This window comes from Nilaparvata lugens, chromosome 12 (genome assembly GCF_014356525.2).
Source record: "Nilaparvata lugens isolate BPH chromosome 12, ASM1435652v1, whole genome shotgun sequence".
Lineage (NCBI taxonomy): Eukaryota > Metazoa > Arthropoda > Insecta > Hemiptera > Delphacidae > Nilaparvata > Nilaparvata lugens.
In genome coordinates, this window is record NC_052515.1 from 8,995,000 (window position 1) to 9,022,419 (window position 27,420).

A 27,420-nucleotide genomic window follows, 5' to 3' on the forward strand; every position below is an offset into this window, starting at 1 on the left:
TTAGTCAAAAAATGGACAAAATGAGGTTTTTGCACCAAGTGATACATTTTTCGATGCTCTTTCGACTTGTGAAAAGCACTAAGCTCTGATGTTGATATTTCCATTGATACAGCTGATTCAAAAAGTCAAGTTGTGTTGTTTTATTTCAGGAGAAAAGCACTAAGATGACTTAGTTATTTCATTCAAACTTACCGCACATTCTTGATCAACAGAACTGCATTAAGTCGACTCGGTGCGTTAACACAAATAACACAAATCTTATTATATAACACAGATAATCAGAGTGAACTTGCAAACTTTCAAAATCGTTTTTCTCAAAACTTTCATTTTTGATTTAATGCCTTCTGCTTGTAAGCTGACGTAAAGAAAAAAGTTTGTTGCATCAATAAAGCTACAGCAGAAAGTTTTTGTTTCTTATTTTTTCATATGAAATATATACTTCACCTTGTACTGATAGTTTTAAGTGACTCTAAATAGTTATAAATTCTTTGAAGCTAATCAGCAGGGAACAAAAGATTCTGTTATACTGAAAAATGTTCAGATGAAATCTCTACGAATAAAAAATGTATTTTGATAGACAGAAATAATGTCGATTTACATGAGAATTGAGAAAAAAAATTCGATTAAATTTTCAATGTAGTCTGACAAAATTAGATTTGGAGATTGAAATTAGAGATTGACGTTGACCAACTCGGGAACTAGATGGACATGGTACTGTATATAGAATTAGAATGAGTGTCATGAAATATAGGCTCAGTCAACAAAAAGATGGATTACGTCAATTTTACTAAGCAACGTTACAAATTCCTATAAAGCTGCGTTTACACCAAAGCTATGAACAAAATGTTAATAGCTCAATCCTTATAGATTTCACCAAATTGAACATAACTTATCATACATATGATGAACATATGTGTTTGTCAAGTTTCGTTCAATCTAATACAATCTATAAGGATTAAGTTATTCAAATTCTGTTAACAACTTTGGTGTAAACCCAGCTTTCGAAATCTATTGACATTACTCATTGAAGATGATAAAGAATATGGAATGACGTCACAAACACCTATAGAATTTTCAAATACATTTTGGGATAGCAGCTTCGATCAAAATTTTTTCTGTATTTTACTAACTGTTTTCCCAGTTGTCAGTTATTGCAGTAAAAGGAATCTTCGCAGAGGTTGACAGCATTTAATTTGAATTCTCGTTATCCAATAAAATTGTTATAGACAAATTTTAATACGCGCATGACCACTACTATGATCCCAATGAAAATAGACTGCAGTCTTCTATTAAGTATTGTTTAAATTGATTCTATTAATCGATGTATATATCAAGTATACTCTCATCAATTCATTAAAATACATCATGCTATTCATAATCAACATTTCAATGATAGATGTACATTATAATCATATTCTCGTTCATTCACATCCAACTTCTAAGAGCAGATTAAGCTCATGTAATATGGTGGAACTCTCCCGCTACATACATATGAATAGTCTAGTAGGGAGATTCCATAATATTTGTTGTATATTAAAAACAAAATCTTGGAACTTGTAAGAATGTTCTCGCCAATAAGTAGATTAATCATGGAGGTTATTTTTACAATTTTTGAACACATATTATCACAATACATAGACATCAAGGGTAGGGCTAGGGGAGTGATGATCACATAGCTAAAAAGTGTATCCTCCTCCCTACTAAACACTCTGTCATCTTTGCGTCAAGATCATCAACTTATTGGGGGAGAGTTATAGACGGAGAAACATATGAATGGCCCATATGAATAAAGCCAGAGCAAATGCTCATGAGCAAGAGCATGGAGCATAAGGTTTTGCTCATAAGCAAAAAGTAGAAGCAAACGCATTTGCTCATTTTTATATGAATAAGCTTCGCCTCATACTATTACCTTATGCTCCTGAACTCTTACGTATTTTAAAGATTTTTCATCGGCTGATTCGCTTTTGTAGCCTTACATTGTTTTCATAGCTCACGGAAGCGCTAAATATGCAAGTAGGGGGCACCGCTTGTATTTGCGTCGTCTGCTCTGTTTTCTATTTATGAATAGAGTTTTAGGTTAGCGTGAAAAAATGTCTTCTCTATAATAATCTTCAGCATATTCCTATAATATCAAAAGCCTTCTTATAATCGTCTACACTCTCATCTTCTTAAATGCCTATTTCCTATTTTGTGATGGCTCTCTTTATATCAGGTAGCTATCTCTTGTATTATTCATTCTTTTGTAGGGATAATGGTGATATATATCATGGTTGAATCCAAAAACAGTTGTATAGTTCTCAACTATTGGTTGTGATCGTATCTGGTATAGTTTCCTCTTTCTCATACGAATTAGTTGAGCCATTTTACTATGAGCAAAAGGTGATAAGCTGCTCTAGACTGGACTCACCTTTTTTGAAGCATTTGCTTCAAAAGTTGAGCAAATGCTCTAGTTTATTCATACAATTTTGAGCAAAAGCTTTTACTTTTGAGCAAATGCTCAAACTATTTTTTTGATGAGCATGAGCAAAAGGCTTTGCTCGCGTTTATTCATAGAAAATGAAGCAAATGCTCCATATTTTAGAAGTATAAGCAAATGCTCAACTTTATTCATATGACCCAATTGGAACATTGAAACTACCGACAAGTGGTATTTGCTTACAGAGAGTAAGCAAATGAGTTACATTCTATATAATAGTCTCTGATTGCCTAATAGTTTAATGGTATTAATATTCTTTCTTAATAGTCTTTGGTTGCCAAGCGTTAATTGCTTTTTCGCAAGCAAACTGCAATAGTACAATATAAATCTACCATAGGTTTAATCAAGTTTATGCAGAAAACTCAATGAGTGATGATGTGCATGAGTTATGCCAATATTGGAAGAATGATTTCTAGAAACACTGTGACTTTTGATCATGACTACTACCATCCTAACAATACTGTTGCAACCAATGTACCAAGAATATGTATTCTAGGTACATTGGCTGCAACCAAACGGCTCCTTCAGCAAATCAAATGGGATATTTTCGATCACTCAACCAAACAAACGGTCAAACAAACCTGACTCGGCTGCTAGTAACTAAAGGCTGTTCAGTACCGTTTTTTATATTTAAATTGAATAATTTTTTCAATATAATTGTTAAGATCATTATAAGAGTGAGAAAAAGTGGCAACTGAATATTTTAAGTGGTCTAATAAGCAAGTTATGAGTTGTTGAAAGTGCTAACTCCGTTTTCTTTCCAGATCATAAACGGTTTCGAATTTTCCTTTGGAATTATTTTAAATACATTCAGAATATCATTGGCTTTGTTCCAATATGCGGTTTTTCGCGATTTATGCCAAAATGAACAAGTTATCGAATTTACAAAAAAGTTACTTTTCATTCATGAACGATATGGGGGATAGAATTATTTGGTTTGGAAAGATACATTTTTTGAATTTTTAAGAGAAGTTCTGTTAATATAGTCGAAACCGTTTATGATCTGGAAAGAAAATGGAATCTGGAAAATTAGCACTTCAACAACCCATAACTCGCTTATTAGACCACTTAAAAATTTCAGTTGCCACTTTTTCTCACTCTTATAATGATCTTAACAATTATATTGGAAAAGATTATCCAATTTAAATAACGAAAAAAGTGTTCCGAACAGCCTTAAACCTTTTCCCCAAATTTAAGACATGATTTGGAAGGCAGCGTTTCCAATACAGGAGCTCCAATACAACGTCATATCACACTTTATCTGGCGGCAACATTTTATGACAGGTTTTTGGTAGGCTGATCCACTAGTATGACAAAAATGTCTCAATATTCATGGCGATTATGTTGGAGAATAACCATAAGGTATGTATATAAAAGTTACTTTTATGCCCGGTTCCACCAACCTTGGTCAAGGCATTTGAACATGGTTGAAGTCTATCAGCTGTTCAAATCAGAAATAATTCGTCCCACCAACACCAGTTTTGCTCAACCACGGACAAACCAATGGTTACGTTCGACTGCCGCCAAACGGGCCATCAAATTATTTGAACACGGTCAAAAGACTGGTTCGATCGATTTCCTTGCTTGTTTGTAGGCTATGTTTTTGACGCAATGAAAAATCTTTATTATACAATCCATACAAAAAGTACATCATAAAAATTATAGGGAGAGAAAAAATAAGGTAGCCTTGTGCTATTCCTCTCCCAAATTTATGTAAGGTTACACATAGTCCAAAATAGGTTAAGTCTTGTAGTTGTTCACTTCACAAAATTTTCAGTCTTCAATTATTTTCACAATGTAGATTTTCAAATTAAGATGTTTTAAAACCAAACATAGGAATATATTTCACATTATTATCACTAAAATAGTAGATATTCACATTTTAAAGAGATAATTTTGAAGGACAAAAATCAAACTTAAATTTATAAGCACAGCTGTTAAGGCATCTAAAGTTTTTAGTGCGATTGAATTTAGTTGTAGTGAGTTATTAGGTTCGTTTTAGGCCTCTTTAAATTAGTAAATTGTTACTATTACAGAAAAATGAAAGAAGATTTTCAATTAAAGATTTGCTTCACTCTTTTACTAAATAGTAGGCCTATATTATTCGATCCTTAGATCAACCTTGCTGCTTCAATGTATCTTATAAGAATTGGAATGTTCTTTCGCTCATACAAAAAAATGTCAAAAGTGATGGTGATTTATAAATCTATTTGTACGAGAGTATTCAATTAATATTTGAAATATTATTACAAATTATTATAGATGTTTTGACTATTCAAAACATCTGTGCCAGGGGTGTATATATAAAGGGGGCCCAGGGGGCCGCTCCCCCCCTCCAATAATGTCAAGAAAAATCAGTACACTAATTACAGAGAAAAGTCAGTAATCTGAATTGACGGCCTGCCGGTAGAGTGAAAAGGGGATTTTGAATATGAGCAGCAAAACTGATATTAAGTATCATGGGGTGTTACTATATTTACTATATTACAGCATTTAACTTGGATTTTCGTTTAATAATAATTAACTATTCATTAGCATCTATCAAAATCAGATGTAGCCAATAGCAAGCCAACTTCAGGAAAGTACAGCTAAGAGAATTGACCATGTTCAGATTTGTCAGACGGAATTTTGACTAATCCCGAGGTTGGTGGAACAGTTGTTTGTTTGAACGAACAGTCAAATTTTGACTATAGTCTAACTGATCATGGCTAGGCTATATTTGATCAAAGTTGTGAAACCGGGGTGATGAATAGACGTTTTTTAACCATTCATATTCAATGGCCAACCGGAGGTTGAGGAAAATAACCCTCCTACATTAATTTACCCAGCAGATGCACAAGATTAACCTCAATTTCATTGTATTCACATTCACTCTCGAATTTCACTATATTTGTGAAATCTCCAATATAAACAGATATAAACGAAATCAATAGTAATTTCTACAATAATAATTAAATAATTCACGTATTCCGATTGAAATACTGTATTACTCCAATGTGTTATACAATATTTTGATATACTTGATAACTTGATTCAACCTAGATGAACCTCTCATACTCACATCAACTCTAGAATAATTCTACTATCAGTCCAGACAACGAAGACAAAAAAATGCCAAATAGGAGGAATAATTCATGTATAAGTCAAAATTGGTACAGTTGTAGGGGAAGGCTTCTTCAACAACATTCTGGAAGTACTAACCGTTTGGTGGCTAAGGGGGTGAGGGAGCTCTAAAGGTGCCTTTTTTCGGTTTTTTGTCAATCACTCAAGAACTATGGCCTCTAGAAAAAAGTTGACAGTAGTAAAATTAAACTACGTAAAATTCTCTACAAGAAAGGTCCCAAGCACTTTTTTGATAGGATTGATAATAGTGGAGATATATAAGTTAGAGGAGAAAAGAGGATAATAATATTGATTGTTCAAAATTACTTGTTTACTGATACAAATTCTATTTAATACTACTACAAATAATAATAATAATACCATGTGGAGTTTTCAATACCGGTTTGAGCGAGTAATCCTAGTGAATTGTACTGGAATTGTAATGAATTGTAGTGGAGTACTGAAAGTCGCTTTTTACATAGTTTAATTTTACTGATGTCAACTTTTTTTCTGGAAGCCATAGTTTCTAAGTTATTCACAAAATACCGAAAAAAGTCACCTATAGAGCCCCCTCCCCCCCCTTAACTCCCCCCACTGGTCAGTACATTTAGTATGTTGTTAAAGAAGCCTTCCCTTACAACTGTACCAATTTTGGCTTATACATGAATTATTTCCCCTATCATGTCTTCGTTGCCTGGACTATATATTTGTAGAATCTCCATTATTCATACACCACTGCATTAGATATTAGTCTACTATAATTTTTTTTAAAACAAGATGGCCGCCACTTTGTACTGACGCAGCACAGCTCATTTCCATCTAATTGATCGTGACTTTGGATGGAAATTTAATACTTGAAATTCTCCATCTTTATCATATGTATATCCCTCTCTCGCACTCTTACTCATCTACATCGTCATAGATTGTGTTGTCGGATGAAGCAAGAACAGAAAATATTAACACGATACTGAATTAATATTACAGTTCACAATCACACAGTTACGGTATTTGAAAAGTGATTGGAAGATGATATTCTTGCATTTATTGGTAGTTCAACAATGATTTTTCGGATTTGATAGTATAGGTTTTGGTGAACTGATAGTGTAATTTGTGTTAAATTATTTAACTTTTCCAAGGCACTGATAGCATAATATTTGGTGTGATATTTATCCAATTTTCCTGAATTAATAGTACGAGATTATTTGTGCTGGAAAAGCAGTGAAATGGCTGTTTTACCCAGAGCTCATATACTTTTGGTGATGAGTGTAGTGTTTGTAGCCTACGCTCAAGCAGGCAAGGGAGATAAAAATGAAGAAAAAATGAAACCGTGAGTAGCTTGAACTATCTCGAATCTGACTTGATCACTCAATTCCAGCATATCTTTTCTTAACTTTGAAAAACTACATCTCATCAGCCATGAAACGTAAAAATCATCATATTTAAAATTCTGTATTTCAATTTCTAACTTTGATTTGACATAAACTGACCATATATCACGGCCTCTGTGGCTGTAGTTGAAATATCATAGTTGCGAAAGTTTTTCAGTATGATATAACAGCTGTGATAAGTTCTGGATCTAGATAGTGTGTTTGTCTTTTCGGTCTCAAAATTTCATAGTTTTTTTTAATGTTTTGACTTTTCTAATCAATTGTGATTGATTTCATTCAATTTTGAAGTATTTTTTAAAATTAAAAATGATTTTTGTGTGTTTTTATTGTAAATTGAGTGTGTAATTGAATAATGTTAAGTGACACATAACCTAGCTACATTTGGACTGTTGTATAAATTAGAATTGGAACCATTTTGGGCTTACAAGGCTGTGGTACTTTTCTATAAGTTGTGTAATTCTGATGATTGAATGAATAAATAAATATGAAGTTGCCCAGAAAGCATGATAAGTTTTGATATGAAACTATAGCTTTCATGATTTCCAAAAAGTATTATTTTTTAGTTAGTCTTACATCTCCAGAAAACAACATACTTTATAAACGTCACTGTTCTGTAGGTATTTGAGTATAGACCTATATTGTACAATGTGATTGGAATTTCAATCATCATTATTATTTTATTATTATAATTTCTACAAGAAGCACTGAATGGGAGAGAAAAACTAAGGATACTCCTTGTACTATCATAATTGAAGTATCATATTTCAAATTATTAATTTTAGTAATGGAATCAGAGAATGTTTTATCGACGATGGAGTGTGATTCTCAGGTTGATAATATATCGCTCATTCCTCTCAACAAAATTAAATTTAACACAACACAATCAAATTTCACATTCTGCAAACCTTAATTACGTGATAACAATTTTTTAGAATTGTCTATTATTGCCACTGCTTACGTGGTCTGCCAACATCTATTTTGCTACTGGCTGATAATACAGATTTTCAATGGCATTCTCTCAGCCGACAATCTTCGTAGATGCTCCCTCCATATACATTATCTATTTCTATTTACAAAATCTATTCATCTCAAAACAAGAAAACTTCTAGATAAAGCATGCATAATTGGAATAATATCTTCGGATAGATCAAATCTGCCTTTTTCTTTCATCAATGCAAATGTTCCTATAGTGAGGTCCCTGTTATAATGGCAGTGTTTGATTAGCAATGGTATTGCTATCCTTGTCTAATATTCAACAAAGCGGATAGCGTTTTCTCTTTCCCGCTTTGCTCTGTTGCCAGATCATCTTTTAACAATGTATAATTAATAATTAATCAACAAAACATTTCATCTTAATTATGAAAATTCATTATGAATTAATTAAACAGTTAATATTACATTAAAACCCTGTATCAGCTATCCTCTATAGGTGAGGCAGTGACACTTTCCCTACAGTGGCGGATCTACGGGAGGGGGGGGGGGGGGCTTTCGGGCTCAAGCCCCCCCCAAAACGCCTAATTTTTTTTTTGTAAAAATGTAAATTTTATACAAATATAATAAGTTTGAAGCTGGTAAAGTATATTCATTGGCAAGAATGACCTAATTCCACTACTACGTCTTAGATTGTATGATATCCGTTAACGTTTTAATACTTTGTATAATATCTTTCCCTATCCTTCCCTCCAGTTTGGATCTTTTTTTTGTTTTTTATCATCCAGTCCTTGATCGAGTGATTAACTGGCGTATGCTTTTCACAGGTAATTGAAAAGTTTGCTCAAAAGCACACAAGGCGTTTACAGTTCCTGTACAGCGACTAGCGATGTACAGTATTGATTCTCAGACCATCACTTCAAGTCTCCAAACAAAAGTTTCAACTGTGTCCCCATCATTATTATTTTATTCATCTCCAGGCAGTAGAACTATTTCGAAATATTAAATGTACGATGTACTTAAAAATAAATCCTTTTCATATTTTTAATCTGTCTTTTATTAACTTTAATGTATTTCATTATTAAATAAATAAACAAAACATCCTGAAAACTTTTACTGTGAAACACACGTTTTTACTCCATAAAACTTCAACAATTAACTTCATTAAATGTAAGCCCTTTCACAAAATTTTCCCCTGTTCCCCCCCCCAAATAAAATTCTAGATCCGCCACTGTTTCCCTATGAAGACACTGCACTGCCATTATAAAGTGGACCCCACTATAGGAGCTTCATCTACTTTTTCTTTGCATTGATGAGAGGAAAAGGCAGATTTGATTCAACCAGTGACATAACTTCAATTATTCATGCTTCATGTAGGAGTTTTCCTGTTTCGAGATGAATAAATGAAAATGAAAATGTTTTATTGGCAGAAACATAAAATTACAACATCTTAGAATTACATAATAAAAACAATACAAATTTTACAACATGAGAAAATACTATTACAAAATAAAATGCAATGCCAATTGAGTATAGTACATCAATAGATTTTTAATTCCAAAAAAGGAATGTTTCAGGACCGATATAAGACATCTGATGACAGAGAGCAGCCAAGAGTCAAAAGACGATCCAAAAGAGAAGTCGGAAAAGGCTGTGAAAAAACCAAAAGGCTTCTTAGGTGGTCTCAAGAAACTGCACAAAGTGTACAGGAATGCCGGTGATAAAGTGAAGGGACTCTTGCATAAGCATGTCAAGAAGTATAGGAAAGTGAATCACAAGTCGCCCGGAACAAATAGAGTTTCCGTCAGTGACAATGGACCTATGATTTTAATCGGTGAAGACAAGAGACACAAGAAGGTGCAAGGAAAGGGCACTAAAGCATAGTGAGTAATCAAAAAAATTAATATTACGAGCGAACAGAAAGTGGAATCAAGTACCTGAAGGAATAAGACGTTGATGTTACCACTAGTGACAATATCAACGTCCAATTTTTTCACTATATTATAGAAAAATACCAAATATATCCTCCCATAGAATCAAATTATTATCAAGTACCTGAAGGAATAAGACCACAATAAGATGTGACTACTAGCGGTATTGACAACATCAACGTCTCATTATCTCAATATATATTATAAAGAAATATCAGAACATTTCCTCCTATACAATCAATTTATCATCAAGTTCCTGAAGGAATGAGACATTGATACCACTAGTGGTATTGACAACATCAACGTCTAAGGCCGCGGCCTTATGCTCAACTCACACTTACGCGACTCAGGTCGAGAAGAGACTCGACTCTAGTCGAGAGCATGTGTTTTCAAATGGTGGTGACGTTGCGGAGACTAGAATCGACTGGTATGAGTGTCACCATTTGGAAATACATGCTCTGGACCAGTATAGAGTCGAGTCTCTTCTCAACCTGAGTCGCTTGAGTGTGAGTTGAGCCTTATTTTTTCAATAATTATAGAGAAATACTACAACATCTCCTCTCATACAATCAAATTATTATCAAGTACACTTTTTTTATTTTATCAATAGTTAAAGTTCTCCTTCCTCATAGCTTATGTTATCTTTCCTCTATGAATCAAACCCAGAAATTCATTTGAAATGTACTGTAAAATTGGGTCCGTAATTTTTTTTCTCCTTAAAAGGGGAATATTTGATCAGAAACGACGAGAGGTTTTTGAACGTAAATGTAGAATTTCGAAAAGGGGCTTGGTTTGAAAAATAATAATAAATCGAATGTATTTTACTATTTTTCAACTGGAACTTTTAGGAAATGTATCATTCATATTTGGAATCCATTTATTGTTATTATTTTAGAATACAATAAGCTCCGAAATATCATCCAATAACAAATTGCTTGCAATATAATTCCAAGTTATTATAAATTACAGTATAACCAATATTTTAAATTGTCAAAGTCAGTTATTTCTTCGAGAAATATTGATATACCATAGCATTAAACCTTATATACGGCATATATTATACAATATTGTATATATTATACAATAAAATTGAATGTTCAAGTCATTTTATTTTCCTTGGATATAGTCTTACCTTTATTCATCACACTATAACCTTTCAAGATATTCAACGATTATTGTTATTTGTACAGCTGCGTTGAGGTTCTGGATAAAAGCAAAGGACAAAAAATACGAGGCGTTAAATCGAGAGTTGAGACGAGAGAAGGAAAAAGTTTATCATCCAAATTCAAGCTGTTGAAGTCTCGGATATGGAGGTGTATGGATAGAATGGTGAGAACAATAATATATTCATACAATATTATTGTGATAACTTGATAGTTTATGTTTGAAGATGATTTTAAAGTATCTCCTGTAGTCCTAGGGTAGCAACAGAACTGTCAGGTCGATGATTAACTATCGATGTTTAGGTCGATGTTTAGCAGTGTAGGTCGCGCTCGCCATCGACCTTCATGTAACCAACGATAATAGGCATTATAACGGGACCCAACTATAGTTTAGAGATTTTGAATTTTGATTGTGAATTATTCATGAGTAAACCTATGCAATATCTCATATTCTCTCTGATGTATCCAATAAATATTGTAATCGAGTGAACAGAAGTCTGTGTTAAGTCTGTGGCGATATTCAACAAGATGAGATGAAAATATTCATCATCGCCAACTTGTTAAGGTGCGTACAGATTAACGCGCTGCGAAAATGAGCAATTCACTTTTAATCAGCTGACCCAAGCTTTTTATATCTGTATCTTACCGTTTCTGTAAAGATACAGATATTGTCAGCAAATTAAAAGTGAATTGCTCATGTTCGCGGCGCGTATATCTGTACGCACCTTTAGATGCAGATATCTGAAGCTAAAGATAAGCTGCGAGTCACTTGTTTTGTTGGCACCTCTAGTCCAGATACTGTATAACAACTTCCGCCTTATTTTCCAAAAACTCTGCTCAAACGAGCCAGAGCACGATATCTGGTGCATAAAACACAATAGAAACAGCCCGACATAATATGAGAAGCATGATTATTAATTAAGATGACTCCAATATGATGAATCCAATATCAATCCAAACTGGTAAAATTGAATCATTATCAACACTAACATGACGCCATTTTTTTGTACTTCTTTATTCAATTTCAATTCTATTTTCGATTCCCACAGACGACAGACACTTTCTACCTAGTGGACAGTGAGTACAGGGGTAGAAAGGAGGTGCGTGAGGCCCTGACCTACCCCAATGTGAAGGCTTGGGCTGTGGAGTTGCACCCAGGTGACGACAGCGATGACAGACAGACTGTTCAATACACCGAGCAAAAATTCTTGGACGAAGATGGCAAACCAATTACTTACCGTAAGTTTCCTAATGATTCTACAGAAAAGGTAGATGTCTATCAGATATTTATGTATCGTCATGTAAAGTATCTTCTAGAAGGGACAGTGATACTTACTTAACGAGCGTTAGCGAGTTCTCGCTTTTGACTCACTGAAGTCGTTTTCCGTCTGTTTGTATGTTTTACAATAAGTTTAGGAAGAATTGATCAATCACATTCGAATATTTAACAATTTAACACGTATTCTTCGAACCTTTTTATATGATAAGTTCATTGGGCAACAAAATTGACTCCTTCATTCGCCTTTTTTAAGGATATAAAAATAACATTGAAAGTGCATGAGAAATTTTTCTTATGATTAATCATTTAGTCACCTGAAGAATTCATTGCATGGAATTGCCACAGTTTTTCCATTTATAACATTAGCTGAAGCTATTTGGGAGTTATCACACGCGCTGACACTTGATTTCAGCTGGATAATATACAGAGTGGGTAAATAGTCCGAGAACGGCTTTATCTCATACACAAAGGTAAGTTGACTGTGGGTGTGATTTGGGATTCAACTCAAATCGAAAATACTACTTTACTATGACTTTAAAAATCTGGTCCGCCATCTTGGATTTGACATTTCGAATGCAACTTCATTTTTCTAAATATCGATATCTCAAACCGTTCAGAAGATATTCACATTATCAATCAATACCATGCAAATCAGAAATGAAATACATAAGTGGTATTGATTAAGAATGTGAATATCTTCTAAACGGTTCGATATATCGATGTGCGGTTTTTGCCATTCATTTTTTCTTGAAATTCCGTATCGAAATCATGCATCGCATGACAACCTTCCTGTTTGAAAAAATGAATTTCCATTCGAAATGGCAGATCCAAGATGGCGGACCAGATTTTCAAAGTCATGGTAAAGTGGTATTTTCAATTTGAGTAGGATCCCCAATCACACCCACCGTCAAATTACTTTTGTGTATTAGATATTAAGCCGATCTCGGACTTCTCACCCACTCTTTATAATTATTTACAACTTTTACATCAACAGAATGGTAGTAGTTGGTTTATATCAATGAGCGGTTTTCGCCATTCAGTTCCTATTGGAACTCTGTATCGAAATCAAATATAACATGACCACCTTCTCATTTAAAAAAGTGAATTCGTATACATATAAGGGTCAAAGATGTTGAAGCAACAGACTAATATTTGAAGAGTATTTTTTATTTCAAATAGGATCCCCAATGAAACCCACTGTCAAATTATTCTTGTAAGAGAAATATTTAGTTGTTTTCATAATTTTCATCAACTCTGTATAATTGAAGGTTGCGGGTTTCAAAGATTTCATTACAACAGTTCTTGAGCGAGTTCTCCAATCCAGGGGGTCACTAGTTATAGTATCTGGTGAATACGCGGCAAAAGTTTCTGAGTTAAGAGACCGTTTATTGATACAGTATCAATAGTGAGATACAGTCCGTATGAAAAGCGTGATACGTTGCATGGTGTGCTGTGATTGGTCGATGGGAGGAGCCTATCAACAGATAGACTACAGTTGGAGGCCTGTCATTGGCTGATAGAAGCCATAGCCTCTGATATTATCTTTACCACAAAATGACTGAATAAATAAGTTGACACTTTTGTTCTTCGATAGGCACTTCTCCATCCTTCATTTAGCTACAATGACCGAAAAAATATATAGGAAAATATAGGAAAAAATACTAGATTTAAAAAAATCTAGTAGCAATATTTCAACAGAATTTTTTGAATTTCACATGTTAAGATCTTCTTTGTTCAAGATTTTATACAAGCAAAAAAGTTGTCAATGCAGTGGAAGAAGTTTTACATAGAAGAAGTATAAACTTGTAACTTGGAGTAGTTCATCAAGTTTTAATACTAGAATGACGACTTTCAGTCTATATTAATTGTGAAAAATATGAGATATTTGCTCACTGACTGAAGCCTGCTTTCGAATCTGTATTGCATAATTTTGTTTTAAAGCATCTAAATGTGAAAATACTTGAGGACTGAAAATTTTGTGAATTGAAGAACTGCAAGACTTAACCTATCTCGGACCTAAATTTGGGAGAGGAATAGCACAAGGTTACCTTATTTTTCCTCTCCCTATCAATTTTATAATGCATATATTGTATAAATGAATAAAGGATGAATGAATAAAGAATCGCATGAGATTCTGTGACAATGACTGTATTGTAACTGTTGACAATGAAACCAGTGACCCGGATTCAAATCGCGGCCCGGGCAAGATATTTTTCTCTGGCCACTCCATTGTTTCGGATGGATACGCTAAGTCGTCGGTCCCAGCTGCCTAATAACAGTCGTTTGGTCATGTCAGATGCCCTTAAATTGATAAGGTGCGACCTGGAAATTCTGACATCAGACCTGAGCCTGTCAGGTCACTCGAAATTATAATTATTAGTAGTCAAGAAATGTTTATAGCTAGTGATCGATTTAGACTAAATGATGATATTCAATTGATGAAAAACCTATTATCCCAAACTTTTCGATCATATTATAGAATTATTCCGATCAATTCCTTCCTTTATTATAATCTCGAGTTGCCCCACAATAAACTATATCCAGGAGAATTAATTTTTAGTTCATAATTGCAAAATATTATTCTGATTCTATCAATTTTCTGATCCTGACTTTTCAAATTTCTTCCAGTTGGCTCAGTGAAGAAAGAGACACCGAGCCTCAAGATTTGGAGAGTTTTGCAAAAAAATAAGAAGAGAGATGAAGAGAGTCGAGAGGAGGAGGAGAAGGAGGAGGAGGAAGAAGAGGAGGAGGAAGAAGAGGAGGTGAAGGAGAAAGAGGAGAAGCCTAAGAAAAGGAAAAAGAAGCATAAGTAATGAAGTAACCCTGATTATTATTATTATTATAAGAAATTATCTATCACTAGTAATCCCAACTGATTTGTTTTATTCACACTATACATCATAATTATCATTCATTTATATTTTCGAAAAACATTTTCAAACATCCCAGTCAATGTATGTTTTGTCCTCATTTAGCATATCAATATTATTTTAATTCGATTATTCTCTAGTTATAAGATTTAGAATCATATTGGAGAAGGGTTTTGCTTCTAGGGTTCAGTTTCTTATTGAAGCTTTTCTTAACAATCATTTGTAATTTTTTCGCTTCTATTGTTATCTAGAATCAGAACCTGAGTATTCATTAGATGAGATTTATTAAATTTCTAATGCACCTAAAATGTATAGTAGTTCCAATTCTTTTCGAGTAACATACATTTTACAATCGTTCTTTGAAAATTCTAATGGAAGTTTGATGTCAATAAGAATAGAATGTAGAATCATTTGATTATGAATTCTTACAATCAATTTAATCATCCATCAAATGATTATGAAGAATTCACTCGATACTAATAATAATTCTGAGATTAGAATTAGAAATCACATTGATTGTTGGGAGTGTTGGAATGAATGTATTGTATTCTACTGTAAATATAATATTAACTAAATTTTTCCAATAACCAAGTTTTTTATAATAAAATTTCAGAATTTGACAATGAAAATAATATTAACACATCATCATTGGAAACTAATTTCATCATCTTATTTTTTATCATTTTGGTTTTTTTTGTGAATAGAAATCAAGCGGTATCTAGTTTTGAATTAAAATTTACAGCAGTAACACATTAGCAACAAGACATACGTAATAGTAATTGAATACGTGCTAGTGACGTGAATTATTGTAACTTCATGTTTTCAAGTTGGAATTTGAATCGCTTACTATAAGCAAGAACCTAATAGGCTACAACTCTGCAAACTCCAATCTAACTCATAGTCCATACTTTTAAAATGAATTGGTAGAAAATAGATATTCATATGGAGAGTGAATTGACATATGCGGCGCTCTTATTACTATTCTGAAAGATAACATATATTTCACTCTAATCTAAAAATATCAACTTCTAAATAATATTGTTGTTAGTAATGTCAATGTGTTTGTGAATTCATATACAATTCAAAAAATATGATGAGTTTATCACAACTTGAAGTTTATCATCTCAGTATTATAGTCTTCCAAATTAATATTCTTGTCAACAACTGTGTGAGGGGGAGAAAGAAGTCTCATGTTTCGAAGATAACAGAAATATTACCTTAAACATAAAAAAAAATTACAAAATTAATGTGGGCCTAATTCTGTAGATATCAGAATGACTTTAATCGAAGTTTTTTCTATGATTTTGAGAGTTGTGGAAACCTGTCTCAATACGTCATGATTAGAAAATGTTTTGAGATCTCCAAATCATGCACAATGTACATTTCTGTGCACCATACTACTTGAACCAGGACCAATAAACATGTACAGTATCACATTTTTACAGTTATTACTGCCTTTCTATTATTATTAGTGATAAGTAGTAGTTATTACATTGTTATGATTATAAAATATTATCTTTAAAAATCACAATGAGACGTTTAGTCCAGCAAACTGTAATGCTTAGTTATTTCAATTAGTCTATTAGGATGTAATTTGTGTGGTTATTCAAGTTTGTAATAGTGTATAAATAAAGTAGCAGCAAAAAAAATCCAAATTTTTCGTCACTTCAAATTTATTCCTCCACGCTTCTTATATCTAGATTATTAGAATCTGTGGGCCTACGGAACATTACCGTACTTTCAGGTGGATTCCTGTATACGTGTACCAGTATTTTGTCCACGTATATCTTTCTCTTGGTCATCTCTCCTTATTTGCCTTTTCCTTCTCCTTCTTCTTCTTCTTCTTCTTCGACTCTGACTCTGATACTGAATGTATCAATTTCCACTGTATGTGGAAATTCAGCTTCATCAGATTCATAACTGTTGTTCTTTAACCTACAACTCTATGTGCCGGTTGCACAAAAGCCGGTTAAATTTTAACCGTGATAAATTCCACGAGAACCAATCAGAGAAAACGTCTTTTCAAAAACGCCTTATCTAATCGGTTCTCTTAAAGTTAATCACGGTTAAAATTTTACCGGCTTTTGGGCAACCGGGGCTATTACTATTAGTTTCACATAGAATTCTATGGCCTATTGAACGAAAATCTAATATAATCCAACCGCCGTAGAATGATCTCAACTAACGTAAACAATCTCAGGATAACTGATGAACGGGTTGTCAACAATAATATGACGTCATTTTACGCTGGTCAAAGCAAAAGCGAAATTCGTGCAGGTAGAAAGCAACAGATGTTCCTTTTTTAATTTCGATCATATGATTTGGTGATTTTTTATTTTTCATTTTTATGTACCATTAATTTGAACATTAATATTCTAAAAAATTTAGAATTAAAATTGAAATTTAGGCTTCCAGGTGCACGAGATTGATATTTTTATAATCTATGTTCAAAATTTGGAGATCTAAATCATTCCCGTTTTTCCGGTATGCAATCCACAAGTTGACATGTTTTGATGCGAACAAACGAACACACGAACAAACGAACAAACACAACCCTACTTTCTCTTATTATATAGAATAAGTTATAGCTGGAATCCCACATATATAAGTACCAGTGAACGTGACGGGAACTGTGAGGATATTATCCCCATGAGCTCTTATGGCACTATTCTTACTCACCCCGGTCAAGCGAGTATGAATTTCGAACTAATGAAAATAATTGAATGAGCGAAGAGAATTCTATGTTTCAAGTCAATTGGCGTTTGTGTGTTTGTACCGCAGTTATGGACCGATTTGGTATACAAGTACTATGAAACAAGGCGCAGACACCTATGTGTTTAAATTTTTTAAATTCATCCCTGTTTCAAGATGGCGCCCTCTATTCGGAAATTCTACCTTGAAAATCAACCTAACTTTTCAATACTTTATCGGATCAGGTAAAAATTGGGCTCATTCTTCTCAGCGGTACTATCTCATGTATCGTACGTTAAATTTTTTTAATTTTTGAAATTCGATTTTTTCCAAGTCCTAATCTAAGTTTCAGATTTTTCTCTTTTCAACCGTGCTTTTCAAAAGTAAAGAGGACCTTTATTCTTCAACGATCCAAGATGGTTTTATTTCATGTATCACAATCATGCTCAAAATTTTAGGAAAATTAGAATTCCATAATTTTTTCCAGGTCCCAGATCTCAAGTTTCAGATTTTTATCTCTTCGATCGTGCATCCTAGCTCAAAATTGTAAAGAACTTCTATATCTCAGCGCCCTCCCCCGATCGTATTGCATATATCATCATACTCTAAATCCAATTTGTATGTGTGTTTGTGTGTGAATAGGCGGGCGTGTGTGAGTAGTGATGTTAGTGAGTGTAGCGAGTTCTACTGTTCTCCGAACTTCTAGTATTTCCACTTCACCGGACACGTTCACTGATACTGATATATAGGAATCCAGTTTATTATATAAGAGGGAAATTGACCATTGTCAAAGCCAATACTTCATAATAATGTCATCCCGGTATGAGAATATTTTACAATATAATGGATTATCTATCAGTATTAGGTCTACCAGAGCCGATTCCCCTATAGTGGAGTAAGATTAACTCTGAAATGGCAGCATTCCTCATGAATAGGTTAGATTTCTTTCCATTTAAACAATAGTGACAGATAGAATTTAATATCATCTAGTAAGTTGCACTTCAAACTGTCAGCATTCCTTGGGAATAGGATCAATGCTTCCCATACAACCAATGCTGACAGATTAAACTGAATTTTATCTAGCGAGATTCACTTCAAACAGTCAGCATTCCTTGGCAATAGGATCAATGCTTCTCATTCAACCTGTGGTGACAGTTTGAGTTGAATCGGTCCAAAGTATGATGAACTGAGTTTCACTTTTATGTCGGTTGGAAAATATAGCCTATAGGGCCGGCGGCCATTCCCATACTGCATAATAAACTAAACGTGAAATACGACTTTTCCGAATTTATTATCATAATAATAGCACACCACCTTGGTATAGTCAGGCTATAGTATTGCTGCCAAACCCTATAAAACCTTTATTATTATTTGTTGTCTTTTTTATGGTGTCTGTCCGGCCGTATTTCGTTCGGTTTTAACGCCTGATTTACATTTCAACCCCTTTCGATCTTCTTCTTCTTGGTATTTTTATTCCAGGTTTTCTTCTTCTTCTTCTTCTTTTCTTCTTCTTCTTCTTCTTCTTCTTCTTCTTCTTCTTCTTCTTCTTCTCTTCTTCTTCTTCTTCTTCTTCTTCTTCTTCTTCTTCTTCTTCTTCTCTTCTTCTTCTTTTCTTCTTCTTCTCTTCTTCTTCTTCTCTTCTTCTTCTTCTTCTTCTTCTTCTTCTTCTTCTTCGTCTTCTTCTTCTTCTTCTTCTTCTTCTATCTTCTTCTTCTTCTTCTTCTTCTTCTTCTTCTTCTTCTTCTTCTCCTCCTCCTCCTCCTCCTCCTCCTCCTCCTCTCCTCCTCCTCCTCTCCTCCTCCTACTCCTCCTCTCCTCCACCACATCCTCCTCCTCCTTCTCCTCCTTCTCCTATTCTTCTTTTTCTCCAGGCAGTGGATAGTCTCTTCTCAATCATTCAACATAGCAGGGTACCTGTAATATGGATAATCTTCACTTTCTATGCTTTCAAACATCGTTCTTCTTCTTTTTAACCACTTCCTCCTTCACCTCCTCACCCTTTTTTCACTACTCCTCCTCCCGTACCTTCTGTTCCGGTACCCATCTCTTTATCGGCCTAGATCTTTTTATCCAGAAGGCCTTCAAGCTAATTCATATTATATACCAATTATTCATTAAATTATTAAATTATTCAATAAAGGAAAGAATTGTCGCTTAGCCTACTGGATAGAAAATTCACGAATCATCATCAAGTCTGAACAACTCGACTGATTAATTTTGAAATTTTGCATATTGATTCTCAATTTACCGTGGATGGCTATAGGCCTATTTCAAATTCTCCAAGGTCTCAGTCACAGTATACATACATTATGGGAACTTGGCTAGTACCCTGGCGCAAAAATCCGCCATCTTGTTAGGAAGCGCCGCATTGTAATATTATCAGATCACTTTAATGATCCGGATCAATTGATCTCGTTCACTCCCACGAGCAAATCAGAAGACCAGGATTGGAACTTCCTAAGGTCACGTGACGTGTCTAGTATTTGCGCCATGTAAAAAGCATTGATTAGATAAGCGTTATATTGACAGTCTCCATTCTGTACCTATTCTGTGTTTCAGTGGTCGAGTTTCAAGATTGTCAAATTTCAATTGGACCCTTGCGAAGCACGGTTTATCTGTTAGTCTTCGATAATTTCCTTATCTTACTCTTTCTTCTTTATACCTCTCGCTTTTCCATCTTCACCTCCCTACCTTACAGTTTTCTCCTCCCTCTTGCTCTTCCGCCTCTTCATCCTTTTCCTCGTCTTCCCCTTCTTACACTACCTCCTCCTGCTCCGGCTCCTCCTCCACCTCCTCTTCCACCTCATCTTCTTCTTTATCATCATGGCAATCGACACATGCAACGAGGAACAGGGAGCCTACGAGGATCAACAAGGAAGTAACATAGCAACATTGTCATTGATGATAAGAACACCCTGGAGCAGTGGCTCCACTAATGACCCCCTTCCTTCCATTTGCTCGTTCATTAGTTCTTCTCCTCCTCCTTCTTCTCACAATCTTGTTCTCCTCCTACTCTTCTTACTCCTCCCAATCTGGTTATTCTCCTCCACATCCCGTTCATTCCACATCCTTCTTCATCCCTTCCCTCTTTTTTCTTCTCTCCTCTTCTTTCTTCTTCTTCTTCTCCATCTTCTCCTCATCCTTCTCAACCACCTCCTTTTCCTCTCCCATCAACTCCTCCTTTATTACACATCCTTATTCATCCCTTTCCTCTTTTTTCTTCTCTCCTCTACTTTCTCCTTCTTCTTCTCCATCTCCTCCTCATCCTTCTCGTTCTACTACCTTCAACTCCTCTTCTCGTTTTTTTTCTCCTCTTCCACTTAAAACTCATTATTTTTTGTGTAGTTGAGAAGTTGATATTGTGGTAACTATTCATATTAAATGGAAAAGACTAAGAAATTCTCAAAAAGCCGCAGATTTATTAATACTTAGAAAGACCGGTTTCGGTTATTACACCATTGTCAATCTCTGATAAACAAACTCTATCTATCAGAGATTGACAATGGTGTAATAACCGAAACCGGTCTTTCTAAGTATTTATAAAACTGTGGTTTTTTGACAATTTCTTAGTCTTTTTTATTTGGTAAAACTCATTATTCTCATTTTCCTCACCCATTCCACAACACCTCTTTCTTCTCATCATCATTCTCCTCTTCCACCATCTCATCCTTTCCCTTCCTTTTCCTCCTCCCAACAATCATCCTACTCATCTTCCTCCTACTTCACCTCTTCCTACTCATCGACCTCCTCTTCCTAGAAATCCTCATCCTCCTCTTCCACCTTCATCAACCACTCCCCCCACCCACAACCACTACACAAGATCCTCTTCACCCCACAATCTTCCTCCTCCCCATTATCCTGCTCCTCCTCACCATCCTCCACCTCCTCAATATTCTCCTGATTTACCTCCTCACCCTTCTCCACACCATCCTCCTCATCCATCTGTCTACCCTACTCATCATTCTCCTCCTGATCTTCCACCTCCTTCTCATCATTCACCTTCCACTCCACCTCCTCCTCCTCCTTCTCCTCCTCATCACCATCATCCTCCTCTAGCAGGTCCTCTCCTTTCTCCATTATCTCCTCCACCTTATCACTGCTCGCTCGTCGATTTTCTGCTCCTCAGTAATTATTCAACAGCAAGCAGCCGGGGCGATTAAACCGTGGACTGATACAGAATGGAGACAGCAAGTCATCGATAGAAATGGCTTCAGATAATCATCTTTAACATCTGGCTACATCAATATTGACAACACTATTGATTGCTGGATACAGTTTCAGCATTGCTAAGACTCATTTCTCAGCATAGCTTATTTTCTTCTTCTTCTTCTTCTCCTTCTTCTTATTTTTTTCCTGATTATTTCATTCATTATTCTTCTTCTCTTCTTTTTAATCATCTTCCTCTTCTTCTCCTTATTCTTCTTTTGATTATGGAGCAATGAGCAAGATTTGTAGATTATCTACTCAACTAGTAGTTCTGTGAACAGTAGACCTCACGCAGTATTCTCATCCACAAGTACCTGATGTGACCTGTTTCAAATGTTAACAAACTCAGTTCACGTTTGAATTTGTATTCCATATGATATAATCCATCCAGTTCCGTGATAATCTTTCTATCTGATGAAAATTGATTTTTTACAATCAAAAATATATAATTACTTCAGCATTATTTAGTTCATTTGATTATTTTTAATCACCTATTGAATTAGTTTTTTTTTTTTTGAATGTGAGAATATTGATACTGATGGGCACGCATAATAATACCATGACTGCTAAATAAAAAAAATACTGAAACCAAAGACCTTAATGCTGCGTTTAGATCAAAGTTATCAACGAAATGTTAATAACTCAATCCTTATAGATTCTATTAGATTGAACATAACTTATCATACACATGATGAACAAACGGTGTTTGTAAACTTCCGTTCAATCTAATAGAATCTATAAGGTTAATATTATTAACATTTTGTTAATAAATTTGGTGTAAACGCAGCTTGAAGATGCATACCTCTTTAAGGTATTTGATCGAAACTATAGACCTTATACAAAAATACAGTAATAGACTGGCTTCTACACACATCTGTGTAATCACTTGACAGCTGATTTATGATGAATAATTCTATAGTCTGATTTTTACTCCTATATTGGCGTATGAAGGAGGCTCCTTTTTCCTTTTATATTATCCTTGAAATGCAAAATTTTCAAAAACCTCGTATATAAGTCGACGCGCAATTTAAAAAGGAACATACCTGTCAAATTTCATGAAAATCTATTACCTCGTTTCGCCGTAAATGCGCAACATATAAACATTTAAACATTAAGAGAAATCCCAAACCGTCGACTTGAATCTTAGACCTCACTTCGCACGGTCAATAAAGTCAGTTACACACACATAGTTTCATTGGACGTACGATTTTTTCCCGTCCTTATCAATTCTACTGGCTACATTTGTAATCTGGCATTGTTGGAAAAATCACGTTTTTTCCATTTAAAAGTTCAGAACTCATATCCCTCCCAGGATGTCTACACTATATTATAGTAATACAATAGCCAACAGAACTCTATAATATAATCTCTTTCATAGTAGTGCTCAATTTATGAAAAACACAGATAATATCAAAGTACTCCTATTCTATCCCATTCTACACAAATGTTTCATATGAATAATAATGAACCACAGAAATAATGCTGAACCATACAGCACTGACCTAAAAATTTTTAAATGAAAACTGCATCTATAGTCTGCCTCTGTTGTACGGACGATCACAAAGGGTAATAAAATATTTGCATTCAACCAAAGAATGTGAAAAAACTAATAACATTTTCCGGCGTCCACACTTTTATGTCAAACATGGAATTCTCATTAAAATGCATTACTGTCATTGACCAATGCTGGCGAAGTTTGTAGTGTGTTCTGAATGAGGAATTCTTCCTTCTCTTTGTTTGCCTTTACATTCATTGAGTATGAATATGATGTGAATATTATGGATGATAGATGATTTTGGTTCCAAAATATTTTCAATGTCTTGGTTTGTCTGCCTTTACATCATTGATAATGAATTTGGTGAGAATAACCTACTATGAATTATAGATAATGAGTTGTATCTACCGCAGTATTCCCAATGTTCAGTAGGCCTACCTACTACAATTTAAATGTATTCCATTGATTAAAATTAAAATTTCTTTATTGCCGTGAACAAATACATTTTATTGACAAGGTAATTCGTTTAATCAACATATAAATACATAATATGATATATTGAATATTGGATCTCGCGCAATCACTCACACCCCGGAAACCGACACGACTACTTAACGGAAAACGAACGGATCACGTGGAATCCAAGATTCATTATTTGTGCTGTATGTTGGGAACACTCGATATTTCTACTAATGATCGCACTTTATCAGCTCAGCACTGGATCTGCAACAAACAGAAAATATATTAAAATTTGAAAAGATTACAGTTTATATATTATCCACTCACTCAAAATCAAGTTACAATTTTATAGTAAATAATTACATGATCAATTTCTTTGAATAGCAACAATTTGCATACAGAGCAGTTTCAGTGTCATCATCATCATCATCATCATCTAATTTTATTTATTCATCAGTAAAGCTTCATTGTGTGACTGCTGGCTTTTCAAGTATGATAATTTTTTTTTTTGGTTGAGGATGATGCTTGCATGAGCTCTAGGCTTGTGCGTGGGTAATTAGTCGGATGATAATGAGACATGAATGGACCTACAGTTTGAGGTGGGTTCCGAACCACCGGGAAGCGATTCTACAACTCATAAATCATATTCAGAGGAGTTGGCTCAAGCGGTCACCCTCCCAACAGGAGTACCAGGCGCATGATTCTCAACATATTTAAGCGATAGCTTATCACTGAGAAACCATTACCATAAAGTAGGGAAATATTTTTTCTTAGATTATTTCGATTATCTCTGCTATTACCCACGCACAAGCTTAGAGCTCATATGGGCATAATCATCAGTAAAATGATGTTCATCTGCAAGATCAGATACAAACAATATCAAAGAAAACCAAGTGATATTGCCAATTAAGTTTTTAAAATTGAATTTGAGTCGCCAAGTAATTGCTCAAAATGATTCTGAATTCAATTATACACCGCTATGATAAAGATCAGATTCAAAGTACCGTATAGAGCCCATGGTTTAACCATGTACCGTAATATTGCCAAACAAGTTTTTAAATTTGAGTTTGAGTCGCCAAGTAATTGCTCAAAATGATTTTCAATTCAATTATGATACCCCGCTATAGGCTAATATTATTCTTGGACAGATCTTACAAGGCTATTCTTATACTCAATCTTATTGTAATGAATTTTATGCAGGTATGTTCTTCAATCTTATGCAGTAGCATATTATAATCTTTACCGTATTTCTTGTGAAGATTTTTTATATTTTGTTATGGCAAACACATTAATTAATTCATTCATTTCAAATTAGAGAGTGGAAAGATGAATTTGTAAAGCGCAATTGATAAATTATTAGTAGTTACAGTATTCCTGTATTTTCATGTAGGTATAGGCTTCAGTTTAGTGCATTAGCATATTTTTATTTTTTTGAAGATATTCATTCATTTTTTAGCGGATAAATGAATGAGTTTATTCATTAATTCAGAATCAAAGAGTGCAAATGTGAATTTCAAAACCTAATCAGTAAACAGTATCTAATAGGGTTCTATTAATCGAGATGTCATTAATAACTTCTCACAATTCAATATGACACGGGTCAAATAGTGGGGGACATTGTGGTAAAGGAATGAGAAAAATGATACACAAATGGGAAGAAGAGGAGCAGAAATGATGGAGAGAAAAGTAGCGAGAATAGTACCTAAAAAGAGAAGCAGAAACGTGATAAAGAGCTTGAGTGTGACAAAAAAAAGAGATGAGAGGAATTTTAAGAGATGTGGGTTGATTGCAGAATACACTGCCTGAATACAGAGTAGGATGTCACATGAAGAGTAGAGTAACTGTTGCCATAATGGAGTAAGAGTAACAGTTCCCTAACAGTTCCTCTCCCCATAATGGAGTCGTCAGGATGCGGAAAAAACGGTGACGTCATTAATCTCACGAAATTTTGTGACAAAGTCAACAGTGTGACCCTCACTACCAACACAACTAAACTATAACACTAAATATTCTTTTTTCATTTATACATTATCAGTACATCATCAAAATGATAGGGAGAGAAAAAATAAGGTAACCTTATGCTATTCCTCTCCCAAATTTAGATAAGGTTACACATAGTCCGAAATAGGTTGTCTTGTAGTTAACTGTAAATAACTGTATATATCTGTATAGCTTACACTTGAAAATGCAACTACTGAATTATAATAAGGATTACCTAACAAAACGGGAAATTATAAAAATTTGGATTATTGTCTGATAATTATTATAAAAAATTCAATGTTGATAGTGAGTACCTTTCTCGTTTCTATTCATAATGAAGAAATATCACAGCATTGGTCACAATTCAACTCCTGAATTTTAATAAGGATTACCTAACATTGGAGAATAACTATTCATTTTATTAGGAAACTGAAAGAGAAATCGGAACTCCAAAAAAACAGTAATAATTATTTTGTCATCTTCCTGAACATTGAATCAAAGCTCGATTACACCAGAAAAAATTATAAATTTGAGGAAAGATTATGAAATTTGACTTACCGGTGGATCAGTGATAACAGCAATCGCTCTGGAAAGTTGTTTCAAATTGAGGGGGGCATTTTCGGGCTCCAACCCCTCCTCACCTTCCTCCTCATCCGGTAAGTTGAACGAACTCTGGCGCGAAGTGTCATCCGAACCACCGATTTCAACCGGTTTCAAACCACCACTCACTTCCGGTACCGATTTCCTGTATCCGGAGAACGGACACCCCGACATGATGCGTCCAACTTTATCAACCCGATTCAAAAAAATTAATTTGACTCGAAAAATTAGTAAAATTTTTTCAAATTAGAAACCACATGATTGTAGATAGGTTTAGTTTGGTAGATAAAATGAGTAGATCACAAGTATGAGTTCATATTGTTTTGGGAAAAAATTATTTTGGTTTATATATTGAATATTATATGAATATATGAATATATAATATATATATATGATATATTGAATATTGGATGTCGCGCACTCTCTCACACCACGGAAACCGACACGACTACTTAACGGAAAACGAACGGATCTCGTGGAATCCAAGATTCATTATTTGTGCTGTATGTTGGGAACACTCGACATTACTACTAATGATCGCACTTTATCAGCTCAGTACTCGATCTGCAACAAACAGAAAATATATTAAAATTTAAAGAGATAATAGTTTATATCCACTCACTCAAAATCAAGTTACAATTTTATAGTAATAAAATAATAATTTTAGATCAAGTTAACCAAGGTAACTGGGTGTGTTTGTTGAAGAATCAGTTTCATCTGGCGGGTTGCAATCTGGTTGGAGATTGGCAGGACAGAGAAAAGTTTTCTAAAGTCTTACAAGTCTTACAATTTTATAGTAAAAAATTACATGATAAATTTCTTCGAATGGCAGCAATTTGCATACAGAGGA

General features: G+C 34.3%; 2 protein-coding genes across 2 annotated transcripts in view; one reads left to right on the forward strand and one right to left on the reverse strand.

Moving 5' to 3' along the window:
• LOC111049624 (head-specific guanylate cyclase) overlaps nt 1-27,136 on the reverse strand; it is a 308,894-nt gene extending 281,758 nt beyond the window's left edge. The window contains exon 1 of the mRNA XM_039438869.1: nt 26,529-27,136. Within this exon, the coding sequence (XP_039294803.1) occupies nt 26,529-26,744 (216 nt within the window). The 5' untranslated portion in view covers nt 26,745-27,136. The remainder of the gene's footprint in view (nt 1-26,528) is intronic.
• LOC120353814 (resistance to inhibitors of cholinesterase protein 3-like) lies at nt 6,400-16,962 on the forward strand. Its single transcript, XM_039438871.1, has 5 exons — nt 6,400-6,905; nt 9,474-9,779; nt 11,018-11,156; nt 12,040-12,229; nt 14,898-16,962. The coding sequence occupies exons 1-5, from the start codon at nt 6,802-6,804 to the stop codon at nt 15,080-15,082; spliced, it is 924 nt and encodes a 307-aa protein (XP_039294805.1). The 5' UTR covers nt 6,400-6,801; the 3' UTR covers nt 15,083-16,962.
• Nucleotides 27,137-27,420: the final 284 nt, after the last annotated feature.